The sequence below is a fragment of the Emydura macquarii genome, unplaced genomic scaffold (genome assembly GCF_026122565.2).
Source record: "Emydura macquarii macquarii isolate MOO-44397 ecotype Brisbane River unplaced genomic scaffold, CSIRO-AGI_Emac_v2 contig_2417, whole genome shotgun sequence".
Classification (NCBI taxonomy): Eukaryota; Metazoa; Chordata; order Testudines; family Chelidae; genus Emydura; species Emydura macquarii.
Genome location: NW_027132554.1, coordinates 2,224,060 through 2,246,652, shown reverse-complemented (window position 1 = coordinate 2,246,652; position 22,593 = coordinate 2,224,060). Strand labels below are relative to the sequence as shown.

The 22,593-nt window shown below is 51.6% G+C and overlaps 1 protein-coding gene across 11 annotated transcripts in view; it reads left to right on the top strand.

The window, feature by feature from the left end:
• RGS3 (regulator of G protein signaling 3) overlaps positions 1–22,593 on the top strand; it is a 193,338-nt gene that overhangs the window by 105,900 nt on the left and 64,845 nt on the right. For 8 of the 11 annotated variants that reach the window (XM_067561509.1, XM_067561511.1, XM_067561510.1 and 5 more), the window contains one exon: positions 12,775–12,818. In XM_067561509.1, the coding sequence (XP_067417610.1) occupies positions 12,775–12,818 (44 nt within the window). Of the gene's footprint in view, positions 1–12,256; positions 12,541–12,637; positions 12,674–12,774; positions 12,819–12,884; positions 13,257–22,593 lie in introns of those variants that run through there. The other 3 variants (XM_067561518.1, XM_067561519.1, XM_067561517.1) reach the window with 3 other exon arrangements.

The window sequence follows — 22,593 nt, the reverse complement described above, 5'->3', positions numbered from 1 at the left end:
GTGGGAGGGTACTGAAGCAGTTCATTCGTTTGGGAGACAGCGCTCAGTCTCGGCTGCCTGGTCCCAGCTCCACACCACTCCTTCTCTGGGGCCGCGAACATACCTGGGGCCATGTACGAACCCTCTCTGCCCAGGAGGCAGCTGCCGAGGCTGGAGATGATGTGGGTGGTGGGCAGGAGGCAGTGGTGGGGAGACGGAGAACTGAGGAGGGGATGTTAGATACGGCACTGATGGACTGACATGCTCATTTGCTTGGTGTTGATGGTTTGTGTTGGTGGGACGTGCAGACTGGTGTCAGAGCCCGCAGCTCAGGGGGGAGCCTAGCACTCGTCCTGCTGCGAGACTTGTGCAGGTGAAGAAATCTCACTGATGGGAGACCTCCTCGGTCCTGGTGGAGGAGTGGGAGTGGCTGATGTTCTGGGGGTGGAGGTGGGGCTTCATGAAGTGCCTCTGACCCGGTGTTACTGACGCTTGTATTGCCCAGATCTCCTACCCTGGCCCGAGGCCTGAAGTTGCAGTGGAATAGGGTTGCCAGTCCTCCAGGATTGTCCTGGGTTCTCCAGGAATTAAAGATTCATCTTCAATTAAAGATGATGTCATGGGATGAAACCTCCAGGAATGCGTCCAACCAGAACTGGCAACCCTACCATGGCACCAGGCTCTGCTGCATGATGCCCTGTGCACATGGCACTAGGAGCTCACACTTCCAGCTGAGCATGCATTCTCTAGTGCTGGGCCGTTGTTCCTAACTCCTGATTTACCGGATGACATTTGCCTCTTCCTGTCTGTGAATTTCCCATGGCTGGATTGTGATTTTCTCCAACTGATTTGAAATCGCTGGGAACGAGTCTTGGCTGTGAGCTTGTTCCAGTGCATTGTGAGCTCTTGATAGTGAATACTTGAGCTGTTTTGGACGCACAGGTCACATGGTATGTTTCTGTTTCTTTTGCCCTAGTCACTCAGCATTTCCTGTTTCCATGGTCTTTTCTGCCAGTGAACTCAGCCACTAGACTATCTGGGGAGAGCAGACCCACTGCGGGTTGACACAGGAGAAGCAAACTCGTTTAGAAACGAGGTTGACTCTGTGTGAGAATTTTTTTGGCTCTCGCCCGCAGTGTTGGTTATTTATAAAGAACGGACACAGAAATGTTGCCCCGCAGAGGATGTCTGCACTTGGAGCTGGGGACCTGACTCCCAGCTCAAGAAGAAACACTCACACGAGCTCTGATCGAACTTGCATGCGAAGAGGAGAGCGTAGCTGCAGCAGCTCGAGCAGCAGGAAGGGCTACTAGCCCTGAGTACGTACTGGCCAAGCCCATAGGTATGTTCCTGGGGTGGTAGTCCCTCCCACCAGTCACACTGCCAAGGCTACCCTCTGGTTTTAGCCCGCTAGCTTGATGATAGTGCGAATATTTCTCCTCGAGCTGCGAATCACACCCCCAGCTCCAAGCGTAGGCATCCCCTTCGTGAAGTTCTTTTCTGCTGGCATCAGGCGAAAGCCTGGAAGGGGCCATATTAGATTTCACAGCTGGGCATGCTAGCCGAGTGACTCAATGGTCCTCGGTGTCAGAACTAAGGCGGCTGCTTTATCCCGCACTTGTTTCAGAGCTTGACTCTGCTCGTGGCTGTCACTTTGGCCCTAAAGCTCGCTTTGCAGCTCCTGTTGCACTGGAGTGTGCCTCCTGCCCTCCTTCACGCCTGCTTGGTTTCTCAGGAAGCTATCTGCTATTTCTTTCCTGGAAGTCAGAAGAACTTGGCTCCATCGCATTTCAGATAGTTAGTGGGGAAAGCACAATGAGCCCCTCCAGAAAGGGACGTTTCTTTCTGCCTTGCATAACCTTTAGAATTCCCTCCCCTAGGAATGCAGCTCAGTGCCGCCTGCTGCCAGAAACATGCCTGGTGATGGATTACACAAGTCTGTGGCAAAATCGTGTGGTCCGGTTCAAAACGAAAAGCTGTCAGTCCCTCTTGGCAGCGACTTTCTGCTGCTCTCCCAAATAACTGAATGGCACATTAATAGGAACAGGCGTATTGCTGAGCACAACAATTGAGACATCTCCGGTGCACTAAAGACCATTGTGATGTTTCCTGTTTCTGCTGCTTGCTGCACTGTGCTACAGCAAATCAGTATAATCTGTCTTCCTGCTTGAGAAACCCGGCACGGCTGATGAGCATCTCGCCGGCCAGTGTTTCCAGTGTAATGGGGCGAGCTTCCCCGTTTAGATACTGTGGGAATTTCCACTCCAGAGTTACTGGCTTGCTGGGACCGCACCCGTACTGGGGCGGGTGAGCGTCAGATCGGGAGCAGAAAGGGGCCTCAGTACTTACCAGCCCAAATAAGGGGTTCCGCTGTGAGATCTGCCCCAGCCATGCTCCTTGTCCCCACCCCTTTGAGAATATCTCCTGCTCTTCCTCTGCCGCTCACATGGCTGGGCCTGTCCCATCTGCAGCCAGCTAACATTGCTGCTGCTGGCTGGAGCCCAAGCGGCTCTGTCCTTTGAACTGGGCCTTTGCTCTCTGTTTGGAGGTGTCCCCCGGGCTAGTCTCCCTGGAGATGAGTGGCCTCCTTCGGGGCACCCCCTTGGGCAGCCCTGCAAGTGGCTCCTCGCCTCGGTTTCCCTCTTAGGTAACTCAGAGGACTTCACTTCAGGTTCTTACTTAGGCAGTTCCCTTCCTGGGGGCCAGCTGATTACAGCAACCCGGTGCAAACAAAGTCCCTGAACACAGCCCATCTCCCCTGTCATACAGTGCTTGTTCTCACCACGCCCCAGCCTGCTCCATCACAGAGAGGCTCCGTATCTGTCCTCTTCCACTCCTCAGCCAGGATAGCAACGCCAGCCCCTCCTTCAGGCTGCAGCCCTGCTCTTCCCAGCAGGCACTGCCAGAGCCGCTCTGCTGGGAGCGCTCCTCACTCCTGCTGGCCCTCCGTGGGCCTTGGTGCCAGCTCTCCAGCAGGTAAGGCCCCCACAGCTCCCCTGCCCTCAGCCCTCTCTGGCCCTGGGCTCTGACTCTCCAACTTAGAGCCGCAGGCATCTCCCTCTGCTTCTACTCCTGCCTTCGGCCCTCTCCAGCTCCCCTAGCCCTGGCTCCCTGGCCTGGGGATGCCAGTCAGCAAACCCCTCTTTCTGCACGCCTGCCGTTAGCCTTCCCACAGGAACCGCCGTCTGTCTCGGGCAGCTCTCAGCCTCCCTTCTCCTGGCTGACTTCTGACTGACCTTTTGTAGCCCCCGGGTGCTGCCCCACTTTCTTCACTGGTCCACCTGGGAGCCCCAGCTCTGGGACAGGGCACTGAGCCCTGGCAGTGTCATGTAATGGGCCAGCTACCCTCTTACACTTGGCCTGCAGCTGCAGGGACCTGACAACTGCAGTGGCTGCAGTGCGTTGCCAGCCCATCCCTTTTCCCAGCTCACTGGCATGACAGCAGCTCCCTGAGCTGTGTAGCCTGGCCCCTCCCAGGCAGCGCAGGGCTGAGCAGCTCCTTACTTTGCTCCCGTTTTCTTGTCATCTCTACCCTGCCTCTGGAAAGGAGCTGGTGGTGGAGTGTTGGAAAGATGCTGCTTACATGGGTCCACATTGCATACAGTGATTCCCTCCATCTGACCATGGGCTGTGTGGGGATGTGACTGGCCTGCAGGGCTGTGTGGTTCTGTGTACAACCCGTTTGTTCCCCTTCAGTGCATTCCAGGCTATTGAAGCACTTGGAAGAGAGGAAGCTGATCAGGAACAGTCATGCCTGACTTACCTGATTGTCTTCTATGAAGAGGTGACTGGCTCTGTGGATGTGGAAAGCGGTAGACGTGATATACCTTGACATTAGCAAAGCTTTTGATACGGTCTCTCACAGTATTCTTATCAGCAAGTTACAGAAGTATGGGTTGGATGAATGGACTATAAGGTGGATAGAGAGTTGACTGGATCATCGGGCTCAACGGGTAGTGATCAATGGCTCGATGGCTAATTGGCAGCCGGTAACAAGTGGAGTGCCCCAGGGGTCGGTGCTGTGCTGTTTTTGTTCAACATTTTCATTAATGATCTGGAGGATGGGGTAGATTGCACCCTCAGCAAGTTTGCAGATGACACTAAGCTGGGGGGAGTGGTAGATACTGTAGAGGGTAGGGATAGGATTCAGTGTGCCGTAGACAAATTGGAGGATTGGGCCAAAATAAATCTGATGAAGTTCAACAAGGACAAGTGCAGACTCCTGCATTTAGTATGGAAGAATCCCAGGCACTGCTACAGACTGGGGACCTCCTGGCTAGGCAGCAGTTCTGCAGAAAAGGACCTGGGGGTTACAGTGGACAAGAAGCTGGATATGAGTCAGCAGTGTGTACTTGTTGCCAAGAAGGCTAACGGCATATTGGGCTGCATTAGTAGGAGCATTGCCTGCAGATCGACAGAAGTGATTATTCCCCTTTATTCAGCACTGCTGAGGCCTCATTTGGAGTATTGTGTCCAGTTTTGGGCCCCCCACTATAGGAAGGATGTGGACAAATTGGATAGAGTCCAGCAGAGGGCAATAAAAATGATCAGTGGGCTTGGGTACATGACTTATGAGGAGAAACTGAGGGAATTGGGCTTGTTTAGTCTGCAGAAGAGAAGAGTGAGGGGGGATTTGATAGCAGCCTTCAACTACTGTACCTGAAAAAGGGTTCTGGGGAGGATGGAGCTAGGCTGTTCTCAGTGGTGGCAGGTGACAGAACAAGGAGCAATGGTCTCAAGTTGCAGTGGGGAGGTCTAGGTTGGATATTAGGAAGAACATTTTCCCTAGGAGGGTGGTGACACACTGGAATGGGTGACCTAGACAGGTGTGGACTCTCCATCCTTAGAGGTTTTCAAGGACTGGCTTGACAAAGCTCTGGCTGGGATGATTTCGTTGGGCTGATCCTGCTTTGAGCAGGGGGTGAGCAGGATGATCTCCTGAGTCCCTTCCAACCCTAAGCTTCTATGATTCTTTGATTCTCTACTGGAGCAGCCTGCCCAGCAGGTCAGGGAGGGACATGGTCAGGTTATTTCTGAAAACACAAATGCCTCCCTTAGGTTCTAATACAGTGGGAAGAATCTGATACATCTTGGGTCTTGGCTTTTTGTGCTGCTTTAGCTCTTGTAGCATCTCCCTGAACGTGGCTGCTAACAGACAGCAGAAACGGGATGGCGTTGGACAGACGGTTACCGTTCATTGCTGGCTAGTGCTGGTGCTGTGCAAGAGGGCGAAAGCAGCCGTTCCATGACCCCACTAGCATTTAACATTTCTACTGCAATGACATCGAGAGACGCCGACCAGTTCAGAGCCCCATTGGGCTGGGGGCTGTGCAGACCCCTGCCTCGATGAGCTCACAGTCTAAGCCAGAGAGGCAGAGTCAGCAGGACCAGCTGGGGAATGACAAGCATGTGTTTTGGCACAGCTGATATTATGATTGACTGGCATGCTGTGGGCACTTGTGAGAATGAACACCCAGAAAGGACAGGTTCCCGTCCTAGAGAGCTTCCAACTTAGTGAGCCCAGATAGACAGGGTGGGAGTGATGGCACCAGCGACTTTCCTTTCATTCCCTCTTTTCCTTGTTTGTTTCTCTTCGGTTTTTAACCCTTGTCAGTTCTGTGGTGTTCCTTTATTCAGCTTCTCAGCTTCTCACACTGCCCCCTGCCTCCCCCTCACGCCCTCCAACCCCAGCATATAAACAATGATTGTCACACTGAGGTCAGGGGCTGTGGGAAAGTTTATAGATGAGACAGGTGCTCAGATAACACGGTGATGGGTGCAGTGTTAAAACCTGACGACACCAGCCAGCTGGCTGTCATCTCCAGGGTGCTGGGCTGGGACATTCCTGGAGGCTGAGGCTTTTCTCAGAGAGTGGCTGTCTGTTTAGAATGGTTTCTGGTTCTTTTCAGGTTCTTGTGCCTTAGCTCACCTCTGCAGCATTTGGAAGGTTTTGCTTTAGAAACTGCATTGGGTCTGTTCACCCAGCACTGTCGCTCCGTGTCACACGGTATCCACCAGTCTGTCTGCAATAACCAGAGCTTCCTCCCATTGCCCCTTGCTGTGCCTAGCCACATGCACACATGTGATCCGCTCTCAGGATTTTATTGAGAGTCTTGTGATATTGGTGTTTTCTCAAAGCCCCAGCACCTGGAGTCATGTGAATATGGGAGAATCTCAGCTTCTATTTGGTTCTACCAATAAAGGCTCACAAAAGAAAGGAAATGAAGAACTTTGTTTAAAAAAACCAAAACAACTCATGATTTTAAAGCCAGTCCCTTTAAACTGAGTGGCCAGATGCATCGTTTTTGAATGCTCAGGTGGGCAGTACTCACGCATGCACGTGCACACATGCACACACAAGGGCATGCGCACATACACACACGCACAGCAAGCTGCCCTGTGAGTGTAATTTAGTGACACTAAAGAGCACAGGGATTCTGGTTTTGCTCTCCCTGACTGCCTGGGAGCTGTGCCTCGGTGGGAACACCCGGTCTTTCTGGTGGCTAGGCCGGAGTAAAGACTCTTTGCTTTCCCCTCTCATTCTGTGTTAGTGTATTGAATGATCAGAAACCCCAGCAGGGCCTGAAACTGGTGGTTTCCGTTGGTGCCAGCTGCGTTCAGTGCTGGTCACAGATAACCTGCCCCTGTGGGAGAGGGTGTATGTTGTAAATGCTTCAGGGAGTGATGGGCAGGTGATTTAGAGGCCTTGTGGTTCTCATTACAGTGTCTGGAGAATGGACTTGAGAGACGATCCTGGTAATTACAGGCCAATAGCCTAATGTCAGTACCGGACAAATTGCCTGAAGCTATAGTAAAGAGCAGAATTCTCAGAGACATAGATGAACATGTTTTATTGCGGAAGGGTCAACACGGCTTTTGTAAAGAGAAATCATGCCTCACTAATCTACTACAATTCTTTGAGAGGGTCAACAAACATGTGGAGAAGGGTGATCCAGTGGATATAGTGTACTTGGACTTTCAGAAAGCCTTTGACAAGGTTCCTCATCAAAGTCTTTTAAGTGGACTAAGCAGTCATGGGAGAAGTCGGAAGGTCCTCTCATGGATCAGTAGCTGGTTAAAAAGATAGGAAACAAAGGGTAGGAATAAATGGTCAGTTTTCACAGTAGAGAGAGGTAAATAGCAGGGTCCCCCAAGGATCTGTACTGGGACCTGTGCCAATTAACAGATTCACAAATGATCTGCAAAAGGGTGGCATAGTTTGCAAATGATTCACAGTTACTCAAGATAGGTAAGTCCAAAGCTGACTGTGAAGAGTTACAAAGCGATCTCACTAAACTGAATGACTGAGCAAGAAAATGACAGATGAAATTCAGTGTTGATGAGTGCAAAGTAATGCACATTGGAAAATGATACTACAAAATGATGGGGTCTAAATTAGCTGTTACCACTTAAGAAAGAGATCTTGGAGTCAGCGTGGATCGTTTTCTAACTACACCTGCTCAATGTGCAGTGGCAGTCAAAGAAGCTAACAGAATGTTGGGAACCATTAGGGAAATAAAACAGAAAATATCATAAAAAGCCACTATATAAATTCTTGGTACGCCCACACACTGAATACTGCATTCAATTCTGGTCACCCCATCTCAAAAAAACTTACATTAGAATTGGAAAAAGTACAGAGAAAGGCAACAACAATTATTAGGGTATGGAACAGCTTCCATACGAGGAAGGATTAAAAAGACTGGGATTGTTCATCTTAGAAAAGAGATGACTAAGAGGGGATCTGATAAAGGCCTATATCAAGACTGGTGTGGAGAAAATGAATAGGAAAGTGTTATTTAGCCCTTCACGTAACACAGGAACCCGGGGTCACTTGATGAAAATAATAGGCAGCAGGTTTAAAACAAACGAACGGAAGGACTTCTTCACACAACGCACAGTTAACCTGTGGAACTTGTTGCCAGGGGATGTTATGAAGGCCAAAAGTATTACTGGGTTCAAAAAAGAATGAGATATGTTCATGGAGTACAGGTGCATCAATGGCTGTTAGCCAAGGTGGTCAGGCTGTGTGTGTCCCTAAATCTCCAACTGCCAGAAGCTGGGACTGGATGACAGGGGCTGGATCACTGGGAAGTGCTCTGTTCTGTTCAGTCCTCTGAAGCACCTGGCATTGGCCACTGGCGGAAGACAGGACACTGGGCTAGATGGGCCCTTGGTCTGACCCAGTCTGGCCGTTCTTAGGTTCCTGTGACTCTCCTCTTGTCCCTTGCAGTGGGTATAAAATGTCTGAGGTGGACTTTGGCTCCTCTGCACTTCCTCACACGACAGTAGGGGCTTGGCCACCTGCCCAGTGTGTTCTTCCAGCCACTGAACTGCCCAGCTGTGTCCATTGCCCGGCAATGAACCTGCCCGGGGCTCTGGGAAGGGAGGGAGGCACTGGCAGAGGGAGGGTTCGTGTTTATGTCTGTCACTACAGAAAGGCATTGGCAGCTCTGAAGGGAAGTCAGGCCCAACGACAACCTCTTTGGTCCTCCTGTATGCAGTGGCTCCCTGTTGTGACCTTGTATTGTTGTAGAAACCCAAATACAATAAATACAATGGCTCAAGAATGTAACTTTCCAAGGCAGCCACTAGCCAGTGTCACTGTCCTCGCGTCGTGTGGCCCCCGGCCAGGGGGACGCTTGTTTCAGAGCTTAGCCAGACCCTCAGGGAGCCGTTATCCTGCCTGGTAGCCATGTTGTGCTACACAGGCCTTGTACTCGGCTTAGCTTTTCCCTCCTCTCATCTCTGCTCTGCTCTTCAGAGTGAAGGAAGCAAGGAAGGGCCACATTTGGAAGGAGGGGAGAAGGGGGATTTTGTACTAATGACTACACAAGAAGCAAAAGTAAAGGGAAGAGGCTCTGAAACCTCAGCATCAAGTCAATGGCCTGGACTCCTAATCTCCAACCCACCAGTGTGCAAGGCACTAGCGGGAGACGTCTGCAGGGTCTCCCGATATGCTGGCGTTGGCTGAGCAGGGCAAATGTTTCTGCGGCGGCACCGGTGCCTTTCTGGATGAACGTGCTGTGGGGATGTGGGCACAGCCTGGGTCTGAGCTGTCTGCGGGTGCCAGTGGGACGCCCGGGCATTATGGGAGTGTAAATGGAGAGGTGGTGCGCGAGCTCTTGGACACCCTAGGGGCCACTTTGGAACTAGTAGGTGTGGAAGAAGCCATGGGCCCTTTCAGGTGCAGGAACGTACTTCGCTGTCATAAAGAAATAAAGCTGGCCTAGGACTTCCTGCCCCATTACTTACTGACAATATGAGGGTGTTTTCCAGACCCTAACTCATCCCGCACGGGACTTGGCAGAGCAAAGCTCAGGATGCCAGGCTGCAGATATGCAACGTGCCAAGCGCTCTTTATCTGACACCTCTCCAGCAGCATTTTCAGCATGTCTGGACGTCACCAGCATGTCCTAGGATTTGGGCCTAACTCCCTGCAAAGCGGGCGTCGTGCCCTTTAAAACCAAAGCCCTGCAGGGTCCCTTACTCTGCTCCAGCCCTTGTGGTTGGAGTGGGGGAAAGCCTGTGATCCCCCCAGCCAGAGCACTCCTCACCAAAGGCCGGCAGAAAGTAACTGTCAGCAAAAAAGCCGAGATTGTGGCCCTGTTGTGTGCGCTGTCTTTGCTCTCCGGGATAGATTTGGACGGATTAGATTTTTATCGGTAAAAGTCGATAAACGTCGATTTCAGCACACATGCAAAAACTGATAATGATGGAAACATACAGCTAGGCAAAGTCAGAAAAATGGTGCTCGAGAATTTGTTAGAGTTTGATTTCAGGATATTTACCGTGTATATTTTGACACGTGATGTTGACAATTCCTGTTTTAACGGTTATAAAGTTTTAACTTTTTTAATCTGAGCATCTACTGTAATTAGTTAGTATCTGACTCCCCCGATTTCCTGCCATATGAACATTTAAATATATAAAAATAATAAAAATGCTTAAAAATAACCTCCGATATTATCCATCAAAATTATAAAAATCAAATAAAATGGAAATAAAAATCAAATTTGCCCAGCCTGCTCCTGGAGAAGGCACTGGTGGCACCAGCGTCTCTGGGGGTCACTAAACCAGCGGTTAACTCCAGGGGTTGCTGACTGCACAGGGATGGTTATTCTGCAGTTCTCTGGAGAATGTGATTTTTCCAGTCCCTGTAGACGGCCTGGTTCCATCATTAACGCTGCACCTGCTGAGTGAGTGAGACTGAGCTTGTCCTGGCATTGCCTTTAGCAAGGTTTGCAGCTGAGCATGACTCGCAGGGCCAGCCTGCTCCACACAGCAGCTAACGTTTGAAAAAATGCCTTGCGCTGGGGTGGGGGGAAGGGGTATGGCTGGTGCCTGGACATCCCCCGCTAGGGTGAATGTCCTGCTGTAAAGTCCAGATGGCCCTGCCATGTATTGATTACATCTCGAATGAGACCGTGCTCAGATGCCTGCCATGGGCTGGTTCTCCCAGGGCTCGACAGAACGTGAGCTTCTCCTTCCCTCGGTGGTTCCCCTTTGGAGGGCAGGGGTGGCATTGCCGGCAGCACAGTCTGGCGGGGCTGTGGCGCTCCCAGCCGGTGCGGTAGTTCAGCCAGTCCCTGGTGCGGCGGGAACAGGCCGGACAGCCCACGCTGCACTGAAAGGGGTTATAAGGTCAGGAAGCTCCAGGGCTTCGCAAAGCGGAATGACTGGTGCTCTCCCGTCACTCCTGGGACTGTCGCCCTTTCCCAGGCCATGCCAGCTCCGTGGAGACGGGACTCCTGAAGGGCCTGTGCTGGCAGTGGCTCTGGGGTACGTCTACACAGGGATAAAAGACCTGGCAGTACGGCCGTACGGGGCCCAGGTCAGCTGACGTGGGCTCGCCGGGCGCAGGCGGTGGGGCTAAGAATCGCAGTGTAGACATTCGGGTCGGGCTGGGAGCGTCTCCAAGCTCAGGCGGCAGCCCCAGCCTACTGCCCACACAGGGATTTTCCAACCCCTGAGCCTGCGTCGGCTGCCCTGGGCCAGCTGGGTTTTGGTAGCCAGAGGATGCAGGGGAAGTGTAACTTCTGCCTCTGCTTCCTGTGCAGCAGCCCCTCCCGCCCCCCCCAGGCAGAGGCCTCCCCCGGCATGTGGGTGCGGGGTGAAGATGAGTCAGGCACTGGGGCAGTTCCAGAGGGAGGGGCGCGCCCTTGGAGACAGCTGTTCACGCTTTTCTTTACCCCAGAGGAAATCCCGGCCTGCTGCTGAGAGTGAAGTGGGATGGGCCCAGCCTGGGACTGGCTCATGGTGCGGGGGGCGCTGTTGGTTTGGTTTTCCTCCTCACTGCCTCCCTTTGCCCTGCATGGGAAAGCAGAAAACGGGGGCAGCGGCGGGTCTGGGTGCCGAGAAGCTCAAGCATTCTGCTGCCTTTGGCATTTTGTTCCCGCTCCCTCCTCTGCTCTCTTTGTCTTTCACCCCCACCCTTTTGGCTCAGGGATGTCCTCAGGAGTGTCCCTGTGCTGCATGCGCTGTGCTGATGTGAGGGGCTATGGAAGCAGCCCGGGGACAGAGGCTGTCTCTGTCTCAGAAAGAGCTTAGCAGAAATCCAGGGGGCTCAGAGACAGGGGACAGGAATGACCAGGGACGTTGAGAAAGCCCCAGACCATGAGAGATTGGGGCTGTGCCTTAGAGAGGAGATGAATACGAGGGGCCGTGACAAAAGAATAAAGACTAATGCATGGCACAGAGAAGGTGTTTCAGGAGCCCCTGTTCACCCTGTCTTATAACACAGGAACAAGGGGGCGTTCCACAAAATGGAAAGGCAGCAAATTCAGAACCAACAAAACAAAATACTTTTTCATGTGTGTAATTAGACTGTGGAACTCCCTGCCACATGAAGTTATCGAGAACTAGAACTTAGCAGGAGTCAAAATCAGACTGGGCATTTCTACCGATAACCAGAGCTACAGTCGGAACAGCCAAGAGTTTGTCAGGGCATCAGCCACCTCTGGCTCTTGGGGGAGACACAAGGAGGAACTGTCCTGGGGGCAGGTTATGCCACAGCTGCCTCCTGCAGGGTTTCTCACACCTCCTCTGAAGCAGCTGATGTTGGCCAAGTCAGAGACAGGACACTGAACTAGAGGGAGCTTGGGTCTGATCCAATCTGGCAATTCCTGTGTCCCAATGTGAATTTAGGAGATTCCTTTCCCCAAAGCCCTACAGTGAAGAGATGTTCAGTGATCAGCCAGCTATGGGGGAGGTGGGGCGGGGCAGGTGGTGTGCAATGGCAATTGCCTGCATTAGCTCCAGTCCAGCCTTATAATTCACAGAGACCCAGGGCTGCAGCTTGCCAGGAGGGAAGCCAGTTATGAGTTACATTCCCCTCTGCTCTCAGTGCTGGCAAGGGGCTGGCTCAGCCCAAGTTCCGCACAGCTCCCAACGCAGCAGGGGCAGTCTCTTGTTTTGTTTCTGCATCAGGCTGGCCCTTGCTTGCATGCTGCATTGACCAACCCCACCGTCCACTCCAGGCTACAGCTGTGGCAGAAAGAGAGAGACCTTTATCAGGGAAATGAGCCTGGAGTAAAATCCTAATTGTGCAGTGAGTAAATGGTAAGCACCTCCACTTTCCAGCCCAGCCCAGCCCCAGTTTGCCTGCTGCATTAGCCCTGATCCAGCCCCTTGGAAGCCAGAGGCAGCAGACAGCACTCCCAGCTGACAGAATTGCAACCTTTGCTCATTAAATGTAACCCCAAAGCTGATTACTCTGCCAGGGCCACAGAACTTTGTTTGTGGAGTCCCAGGCGCAGCCAAAGCCTGATTTTGGCCTTGTTTTTTCCCTTACAGGTTCTTCTGAAGATCTGAAATTCTGCATCCTCTACCTTGCAGAGGTGAGTGTTCGTGCTTTGGGAGCTAAACTCCACAGAGCCTAAAATGAACTAAACATTAACCAATTCTTTATACTGGGGACAGAGAGCAGAGAACAGATTGATTTAACTTCTCTTTCGAGTTAGTTTGCCAGTTGTCTGGAACAAAAACCTACATGGCTGCAGCCAGAATATATGAGTAAGACGCTGTTAAGTGGAATTTGTGACTCAGGAGGCAGTAAAGCATTGATGTCTGTATACCCTTCTCTTCCCCCCTCATCCAGGTGGGGGTAGCTCTTTTCCCACTGCTTTGACTTTTGATTGGTGCCTATGGATTCTTTAGCCCAATGATGGATTCTTTACCAGCCGACTCTGATTTGGCTTTGGGCGGGGTTTCTCTTCTTGCCTTCAAAATCTCAGACTTTTAAGCAGTCAGATAGGAAGAACAAAGTCCGACATACAGTAAGTTCCTATTTATCCAAACAGCTGCGGGGGGGAGCTGGACCGTTTGGGGAGCTGGGCGTTCGGCTAGACGGAAGTGCTATTTTGAGCGAAACGTAATCCTGCCAAGTTTCTTTTATTGCTGAAATGGGAGTAGGGCTCAGTGACTGCAGGTAACTGCTCAGAACAGCTATTCCACTGGTTGTGGGTGCATCCGGTACTACCTGTATGGCTCTGAGGATGTCACATGGGCCACAGCTGTGTGCTGATCGGGTCGCAGGTGGGGAACCACTGAGCTATACAAACACAAAGTCATTGATTTGCACTAGGGTGCTAAGAGGCTAATTGAGAATTATTATTATCAGAAGGTGAGAATGTGTGTCGAGTTTGCATATGAGTTCCAGCTCTGCAGTAATCCGACTGGGTCTGAACAGGGACTTGGAATGGTTCTCTCATGACAAGAAGTAATTGTCACTGTTCACACGTTCTCATCAATGGTTGTGAACAGGCCTCATCTACTCTAACTGAATGGACTTTACTAACACCTACCTTCCCCGTTGTTGTTCCTTACCCTTGGATGTATATATAGACCCCCTATCTGAGTTCTGTTTCTTGCATCTGACGAAGTGGGTTGCAGCCCATGAAAGCTGATGCCTGCAGAAATTAAATGTGTTAGTCTTTAAAGTGCTACAGGACGCTGGTTGTTTTTGCTGTATACAGACTAACATGGCTACCCCTCTGGAACTTTTCAGAAAACTAGGATTGTCGGATACAGGGCATTTGCATAACTGGAATTATACTGTAAAAGCCTGCTTTATATAAGCACAGATCTGAAGCAGCATGTGGATTGGAAATGGCAAACACCTGTTTATAATCACTTGGATTTTAGCCCAGTTACCTTTGTCAGGAATGAGTTGAGACAGCTGCAGAACTTGTTCATTGTGAAATGAACCCACCTAATCGCCAGATCTGGTGGCTGTTTTTCTTGTGTATGTGTGTTTGGTTTTTGCTAGTAACTCCATGTTGTGCCTGATTTCAGGGCCTGCTATTTAGAGGTCCAGGAGTTTGGGTCTAGAACTTGCTGTATGACCATGGTGCAGTTACTTCTCTGTCTTTGCCTTTGCACCCTTTGTTTGTCTTGACTATTTAAATTAGAAGATCTGTGGGGCAGGAACACTCTCCCTATGCTATGTATAGCCCTACCACACCAGGGCCCTGACCTTGTTTGGAACCTCTTGACGCTATTGTAATACTAATAAATAATTCTGTGACACCCTCCCCCGCCTCCCTTCCCCAAATTTACCTTTGTGACCAATTGTCAGTTTCACCTGGAAGCAGGGGTAATGTGAATTTTCATGTGTCCGTGGAAAAGTGCAATCATTGTCCAAAGCTGGGGTTACACTACAGGGGTAAGTTGACATAAGTTGTGTCGCTCAGGGGTGTGAATTAGCCGCCTGCCTGAGCAACATAACTTACGCCAGCTTTTGAAGTTCCAGTGGGGGCAGCACTATGTCTGCTGGCGCTGCTCAGGGACATAATGAAGCCGGCAGGAGAGCCGGCGGCTTAGAGCAGCTGTGCAGAGAGCTTACAGCAGCACAGCTGCGTGGGGGCAGGCTCTCTAGTGTAGCCAGAGCCTAAGCGGCATTTTGAATCCCAGCATATCATTTTTTGTAGGTTTTTACCCCATAAATAGAAACGTTTTAGTGCAGAAACAGAAACATTTTGCAGGAGTCTCTTTGTGCAGAATTGGTAAGTGGCAATGAAATGCCAAGCTCTCTGCTTGGGCTGGGTTTGAATGTCACCGCGGTGCAGAGCGGTGTGATGTGATGTAATGTGATGCTTGTGAGAAAAGCCCGAAACGTTCACTTCTGACTCTAACCCGGCGTTAAATTCAGCAGCCCTGGTGCTGAGGAGTTAGCTCTGCAGGGTGGCCGGGAGTTAGGATTTAGGAAGCCCTGCCCTCCTTCTCCTTGTGTCCACTTCTCTAAGTGACGTCTGGCCTTGCGATTGCCGCTGTTCACCTTCGTCTGCACGCCAAGGCAATGCTTTCTGTACTTGAAGTAAATATCAGCCGTGCACTGTGGCTCGACATCCAGTAGGGGGTGCTCGTGCTCTGAGCAGTAAAAGCCTCCATGCACACAGATGGCATCACCCTGACAGTGCATCTCATCTCTGCTGGAAGGCCGGGGCCCTTCCCAGACTTGGGGGATCACACGGTCCCAGCCAGCATCTCGTTAACCTTTCCCTCCCGGTCCAGTGCTGCCCTCTCTCCGCCACTCACCCCCTGCTGCTGGAAAGCACAGAGCCCGCAGGCCTGGCTGAGGCGGGTGCAGAGCACGGGCCGACGCCCTGCGCCGTGCAATGTGAGAGCTTGCACTCTAGCCTGGGAATGCTGGGCCTGCCCTGGCTACAGCGAGGACGGGAGCTGGCAGAGCGAAGGGGAAATGTTCTTTCTGTGTTTTCAGTTTGTTTCCTGTGTGTGTTTACCACCCGCTGTGGATGTCGCCAGCGTCGCTCTGCCGTCCCGTCAGACAGCGACGCCTGCGTTGGGGGAAGCCTTTCACGCAGTGCTGGGAGGGAAAGGAAAGGATTTAAAAAATAAGACACTGTGATTTGAATGCACAGGAACAGGCAGGGGGTTCAGGGAGGGCAGGTGAGGGGAGACAGATGATGATGATGATGCACCTTCCTTCCACAAAGGTCAATGCGCTTTATAGAGACAGGTCAGTCTGCCTGTACAGAGGGGAAACTGAGGCACAGAGCGGAGGGAGATGACTTGCCCAACACCATACGTGTGAGTCAGTGGCAGAGACAGGAACAGAGCTTGGGAGTCCTGACTCTCTCATCTGCTCTCAGGCAACATGCTGTCCCATCGCAGTGACAAAGAAGTTACTGTCCTGGTAGCTACGGAGGATGCTGCAGCTGCTGCCAATGCTAGACTCAGGGATGAAGGATGCGTTGGTGGGTAAAGTACAGGCCTAGGAGAGAGGAGAACTCGGCTCCAGGCTTAGCTCTGCCACTGACTTGCTGACCTTGAGCGAGCCACTTAAACTCACTGTGCATCAGGGTAAAATCCTTCCCTGCCATGTGCAGTGGAGGAGGGTTCTAGGACTGAATTCATTGTCTGCTGTGTGTTGGAGATCCTTAGCTGTACAGTGCTGTAGAAATGCCAAGTGCTGCTGTTAGCAGGAAGCAGGACGTATGAGCGTTTGAGAGGTCAGATTGGGGGGGGGGGGGGGGGGGGGGGGCCTCACTCCAGCTTTACCCACAAACGCAGCTCTGCCCACCTGAAATGGCAGAAGGAGGCTGTGACTCACACTGTGGTGATCTTCATAACTTAATCAGCTCCTCCCTCTTCTTTTGTGCATTGATCAGCAGGGAAATGTCAGCCCAACTCTGATACGTGGAAAGGTGTTGGAACAAATTCTTAACCGGTTTGTAATTACCTAGAGGACAACAGGGTTATAAGGAATAAACAAGACGAATTTGTTAGGTTGGTTTGGCCTGATTCATCCTTAACTACATCCTTTCCCAGGGTTACTGGACTAGTGGATGTGGGGAATATAGATGTGATATATCTTGATTTTAGTAAGGCTTTTGACACAGTCCCACACGACATTCGCATATGCAACCTCAGGAAATGCAGTCTAGGTGAAACGACTACAAAGTGATCGAAAGACTGGACCCAGAGAATAGTGATCAGTGGTTTGCTGTCAAACTGGAGGACATATCTAGTGGGATCCTGGAGGGTTAGTCCTGGCTCCAGTTCTGGTCAGTATTTTCATTAAGGACTTGGACAACGGAGAGGAGTGTATGCGTATGCAATTTGTGGATGACACTGTCACAGAGCGGCACCTGTATTCCCCTTCTGTGATCCCTCAAGGGCACCCATTGGAAGGCTTACAGCTCCCAGCTGTCACCTCTCCTGGGCAGAGACCCATGTCTCTCTCCTTCCTGGCCAGGGTGGTAAGGCGTCACAGCTCCATGGATGACACTGTGGTATCCCCAGCCTAGTAACCAGTCTTACACTTGGTTTTCTCTTGGAGGGCTGTGACCAGTGCATCGCCAGCCGCCACAAGTGACCATACAGCTCCTTCTAAGCAAGCACCTTTATTCTTATGGTAAAACCATCACAAAGAAAACACATTAAGACAATAAAAGTTCCTATATGCAGGCGAAGTCTCATGGGGCGCCGGTAGGTCAAATCCTTCCAACCCTTCCACAAGGGTCGGGGCATCTTTTGGCCAGGAGGTGCTGACTGTTTGCTGGATCAGAACAAAGCCCCTGAGTCAGCTTGACCTCAATCTGTTAATCCAAAAGTCCTTTCTTTGTCTGTTGGTCTCTGGAAAATCCAGTTTGAACCAGTATACACGGGCCCTATCGCTCCCAGACACCAACCGGGGAGGGATTGCCACACTTCGGAGGACAGAATTAGAATCAGAATGACCTAGATGAATTGAAGAATTGGTCTGAAATCAACAAGGTGAAATTCAATGAAGACAAGTTGGAAGTATTACACTGAGGAAGGGAAAATCAAAGCCTAGCTACAAAATGGGGAATAACTGGCTAGGTGGTTGTACTGCTGGAAAGGACCTGGGGGTTATAGTGAATCACAAATTGAGCGTGAGCCGACAGTGTGATGCAGTTGTGAAAAAGGCAAATATCATTCTTGGCTTTATTAACAAGAGTGTTGCTTGTAAGACACGGGAGGTAATTGTCCTGCCCTGCTCAGCGCTGGGGAGGCCTCAGCGGGAGTCCGGTGTCTAGTTCTGGGAGCCGCACTTTATGAAAAATGTGGACAAATTGGAGAGCCCAGAGAAGAGCAACAAAAATGATGGAAGGTTCAGAAAACCTGAGCTGTGAGGAAAGATGAAAAATCTGGGCGTGTTTAGTCTTGAGAAATGACGGCTGAGGGAGGGACCTGATAACAGTCTGCAGATCTGAGGAGGACTGTTATAAAAAGGTCTGTGATGAATTGTTGTCCATGTCCACTGAAGGCAGGGCGAGAAGTAATGGCCTTAATCTGCAGCAAAGGAGATTTAGGTGAAATATTAAGGAAAAAGTTCTGGCTCTCAGGGTAGTTCAGCAGAGGAACTGGTTACCAAGGGCGGTTGTGGAATCCCTGCCACTGGGGGCTTTTCGGACCAGGTTGGCCAAACCCCTGTCAGGGATGGTCTAGGTTTATTTGGCCCTGCTCCGGTGCGGGGACGAGGGGGGTTGGTGGGAAACGGACTAGATAACCTCTCAAGATCCCTTCCAGCCCGGCAGTTCTGTGATCCATGCCAATGGCATTTGTCATCATCTTTGGCCTTCAGAGTCCCTGCCCCTGGGAGCAGCAGCGGCAGGGCTTTGTTTCAGGCTGAGCGCAGACTCAGGCTGTGGCTACATTCGAGTTTGCAGAGGCACAGCTGTGCCGCTCTCGGCTGTCTAATGAAGCTGCTCTAAGCCGACGGGAGAGCGCTCTCCTGTCAGCTGCACCACGCCCGCTCCCGCGAGCTTGTGTCGGTGTCACTCTCATGTCCCTGGAGTGTGGCCGTCGCTCAGGCAGTCTGCGCTGCTTTGGTCAGGCCAGGTCACGTGTTCAAGGCTCTCTTCAGAGGCACGTGGGCTACAGTCTCGGTCTGTTTGAAACGAAGCTGAGCTTCTGGTGCATGAGATGGCAGCCTTACAAAAGAGAGAGTCCTGGGTGCCTGTGCCTCCCAGAGCCAGCGCAACGTCAGCCCTGGTCGTCCTGATGGACACGCTGCCCAGCCTGGGTCACAGCTGCGTAACTTCCCTTTTTGCCTGGGCACAAAGCTCAGCCTCCCTTCGGCCTGTGGGAACAGAGCCGGCTTCCTTCTGGGAGCAGCGCTTTCCAGGCTAGCACCGGGGGAGCAAGGAACTTGTGACAGGAGTGTGCCCAGAGCCCCATGGGAGAGACGCCTGTGGGAGAAGGAGCTGACAGTGTTACGCAGCCAGGTTCATGGACGCCCCTGACCACAGTGGGCTGTCTTGGCCAGGCAGAGCTGCTAGGGCCTGCTGGCAAACCTAGCCCAGGAGTGCATCCTGCAGTGTTTCAGCTGCCTCCCCCCCTGCATGCACAGGAGGCTAGACAGCCCGGTTCCCTTGGACGCTGCCGACACTCTCTTCTCCGAGTGTCCATGTGGGGATAGCACAGCTGCATTCCCCCTCCCTCACCAGCACTGCAGCCCCCTTCTCCTTCCTCCTCTTCACCAGCGAAGGGTCAATCCAGCACAAGGTGCTGAGGCCTGCAGGAGCTGCAGCAGGAGGGAATTCAAATGAGAGCTGATCTGCAAAGCCGAGTAAAGCAGCTTGTGTCCCTCGCTGCTTGCCTCAGGTGGCTAAAGAAGGCTGGGAGTTTGTGCTCCCGGCTCTGGGCTGGGACGCCCCATTATTGAAAGCTCTGTGATAGTAGCTCAGCCCTGTGGGAGGCGCCCGGCCACGTCTGAGAAGGACGTCTCCCGTGGTGCGCAGCGCTGTGTGGAATCTCTGTCCGGGAGGCAGTGGGCCAGCCGCTAGCAAGAATTACACTGTGCTGCATGCCCAGAATGGTGGTGGAGGTGGTTGTTGTTACGCTTGTTTACAGCGTGCCCGTCACCATGGCTTCTGGGCGCAGAGACCTCAGACCCAAGGGCCGCAGCGGTGGTTTCATGTGATTGAGGCAGCTGCTGGTGGAAGCTCTCCTCTCATTATTTATTATCTGCATGTCATCTGTGATGAGCCCTTTAATTTCTTTAATGCTTTGTAAGTAGCGAGGGATTCCATCATGCTCAGCGTGCTGCTCTCTCACTCAGAGAAGAGCACTGATCTCCAGGGACCTGGTGTTCCATCATCCTTTTAGACGGTTTATGAATAAATATTGATTTCTTTTTCCAGTAATGTAGGCGTTTTAGTAATAGCATCAAGTGTGTTCTGGATATTGAAATACTTTTAGCTACGTATCAGTTGCTTTATTTGTTTTTAACTGAGTGGAGATTTCAAACTTCCATGAAAAGTGTTGTGTAATAGAAAAGCTACAATTAGTGATTGTCTCTAATCGCTCACAAATAAATCACTGTACATCGTTTTAAAGGTCACCTGACCATAATGATTCTTTACAGTCAAATAGGAAATGGCCATTGACTGTCAGAGATCGGTTGTGATGGACGTAAGTGTTTGGGTTGTAAGTTCTTCGGACACAGACTGCATCTTCCTGTGTGTTTGCACAGAGTCTGGCAGGAAGAGGTCTGTGCCTGACTGGAGCCTCTGAGTGAAGCTTGCAATATCGCTATTCAGTGACGGTGATAGCTCTGGTTCTGCCCTGGAACGTGTGAGGAAGCACGGGCAGACTTTCCATAGCATTGTCATTTTCTTTTTTTAAGTGAAGTGTGTTCATGTTAAAATCACGTCAATGAGCACATTCAAACTCATACATTCCTGTTATACAATGCAGAGCGTGCGTTCAAGCTGGAGCGCCAGTCCCTGAACCCCTGCCTTGGCATTGCACCTGAGTCCTGCTGGCGCATGTCAGGGAAATGGCACCTTTTGCTATTTGGATCTGATCCTGTGATTGGCTCTGCAGTGGGGGATCCTTGAGCCCGGGCAAAGCCCCAGGAGGCTCAAGGCCTGACATGGTGCATCCAGTAACAGGATGAAGGCCTCGTACAACCAGGATCAAATTGTGTCCTGGCTGGTGGTGTAAACTCAAGGACCCCATGAACGCCAAAAGAGTTCCCTTGGATTTACACCAGCCATACGGGTCAGTGTTCACTCAGCAGCCACATGGAGGCAGGGTCTAATGTAAGTTGAAGACAGGAATTACTCTTGTTAATTTGTCCTCGGCATATGACACCCTCTGGAGACAGGGCCTTTCATTGCCGGCAAACGATCCGTCTTTTGGCAGCGATGCGCGGGGACCACTGCTGTAACGTGCATCTCAGTGGCCAGGTCAGCAGACCAAGAACTCCCCCAGGGCTCAGTCCTGGTCCCGATGCTTGTACACCGCGGATATCCCAGCGATGGAGTTGAGGAAATTCATGGATGCGGATGACGTTGCCCAAGTTGCTCAGCACACGAGCCGTCATACCCTCAGCTGCACCCTAACCCGAGATCTTAGCACAATGGCTGATTATTGCCAACGCTGCAGACTTAACCCGCTTTCCATCTGAATGGCTAATACTGCAGACTTGGCGTTACGCTGGGCCGGAGTTTGACCTTCTGACAACACCTCAAGAACACCTGTGATAAGGTGATTAATGATCTGGAGGATGGGGTAGATTGCACCCTCAGCAAGTTTGCCTAACCTAATGAGGTTCAAACAGAGTCCTCCACTTAGGAAGGAAGAATCCCTGGTATCCGCTCTGCAGAAAAGGACCTTCCATCTGAATGGCATATTGGGCTGCATTACCAAACTGATTATTCCCTGGCATTGGTGAGGCATTTAGTTCTTTTGCCCCCCAATACAAAAAGTGACAAGTTGGAGATAGTCGTGATCGGCCATGAGGCTAAATGAGGGGGAGATATCTACCTGAAAGGGGGTTCGTTACACAGATGGGCTGGAGTCTGACCTTCTGGACAACCATCCTTAGAGGTTTTTAAGCTCCAGAACACCTGTGATAAGGTCAGGTCTCATGTCACACTTATCAGGAAACTGACTGGAACATCCTGGGGTTCCAGTCCAGGGACCCTACAAACCACAGCGGTTGCCTTGGTGCCCTCTGTGGCTGAGAACTGTGTGCCAGCGTGGTCTCAGCAGTCACACACAGCTCCTCGAGACTGAACTCAACGCCATGCGTATAGTGTCAGGGACACTGCTCACATCAACCCCGCTCGACTGGCTCCCGGTCCTAGCACACGTCCAGCCCCCACAGATTAGGAGAGCTGCCCAGACATCTCGCTTTCTTAGCCATGTCAGTGCAAACACGAGGATCCTATTGCAGGACGACCTGCAGAACCCGCCAAAAGCAAGATTAAAATCCCACAACCCTCCATGGAACGGCATTAAGACCCTTACACTCCGCTTCAATGCTGAAGCTCTGCGGAGAGCCACGTGGTGTGTTTCAACTGCTCAAAACACACAGATCATTGTTGACCCTGCCGAGGAGCCACCGGGTTTTGATTGGTGTCGGAAAGGCTGGTGCAGACTGAATCGCCTCGGAGCATCTCATGGGAGATGTGGACAAACCCTGTTTAAATGGAAAATGAGGCCAACGCCTCTGTGCGGCTGTGATCAGCAGTCACAACTGATGGAGCACGTCACATCTGAGCACCCCCTTCGGGCTTTTGCCAGGGGCCTGAAGGACATTCACCAGCTCACTGCTGTGGCAATGTGCGGCTAGCAAACCTAGATATAGATTTGTCAGCGTTGCTACCTACCGAA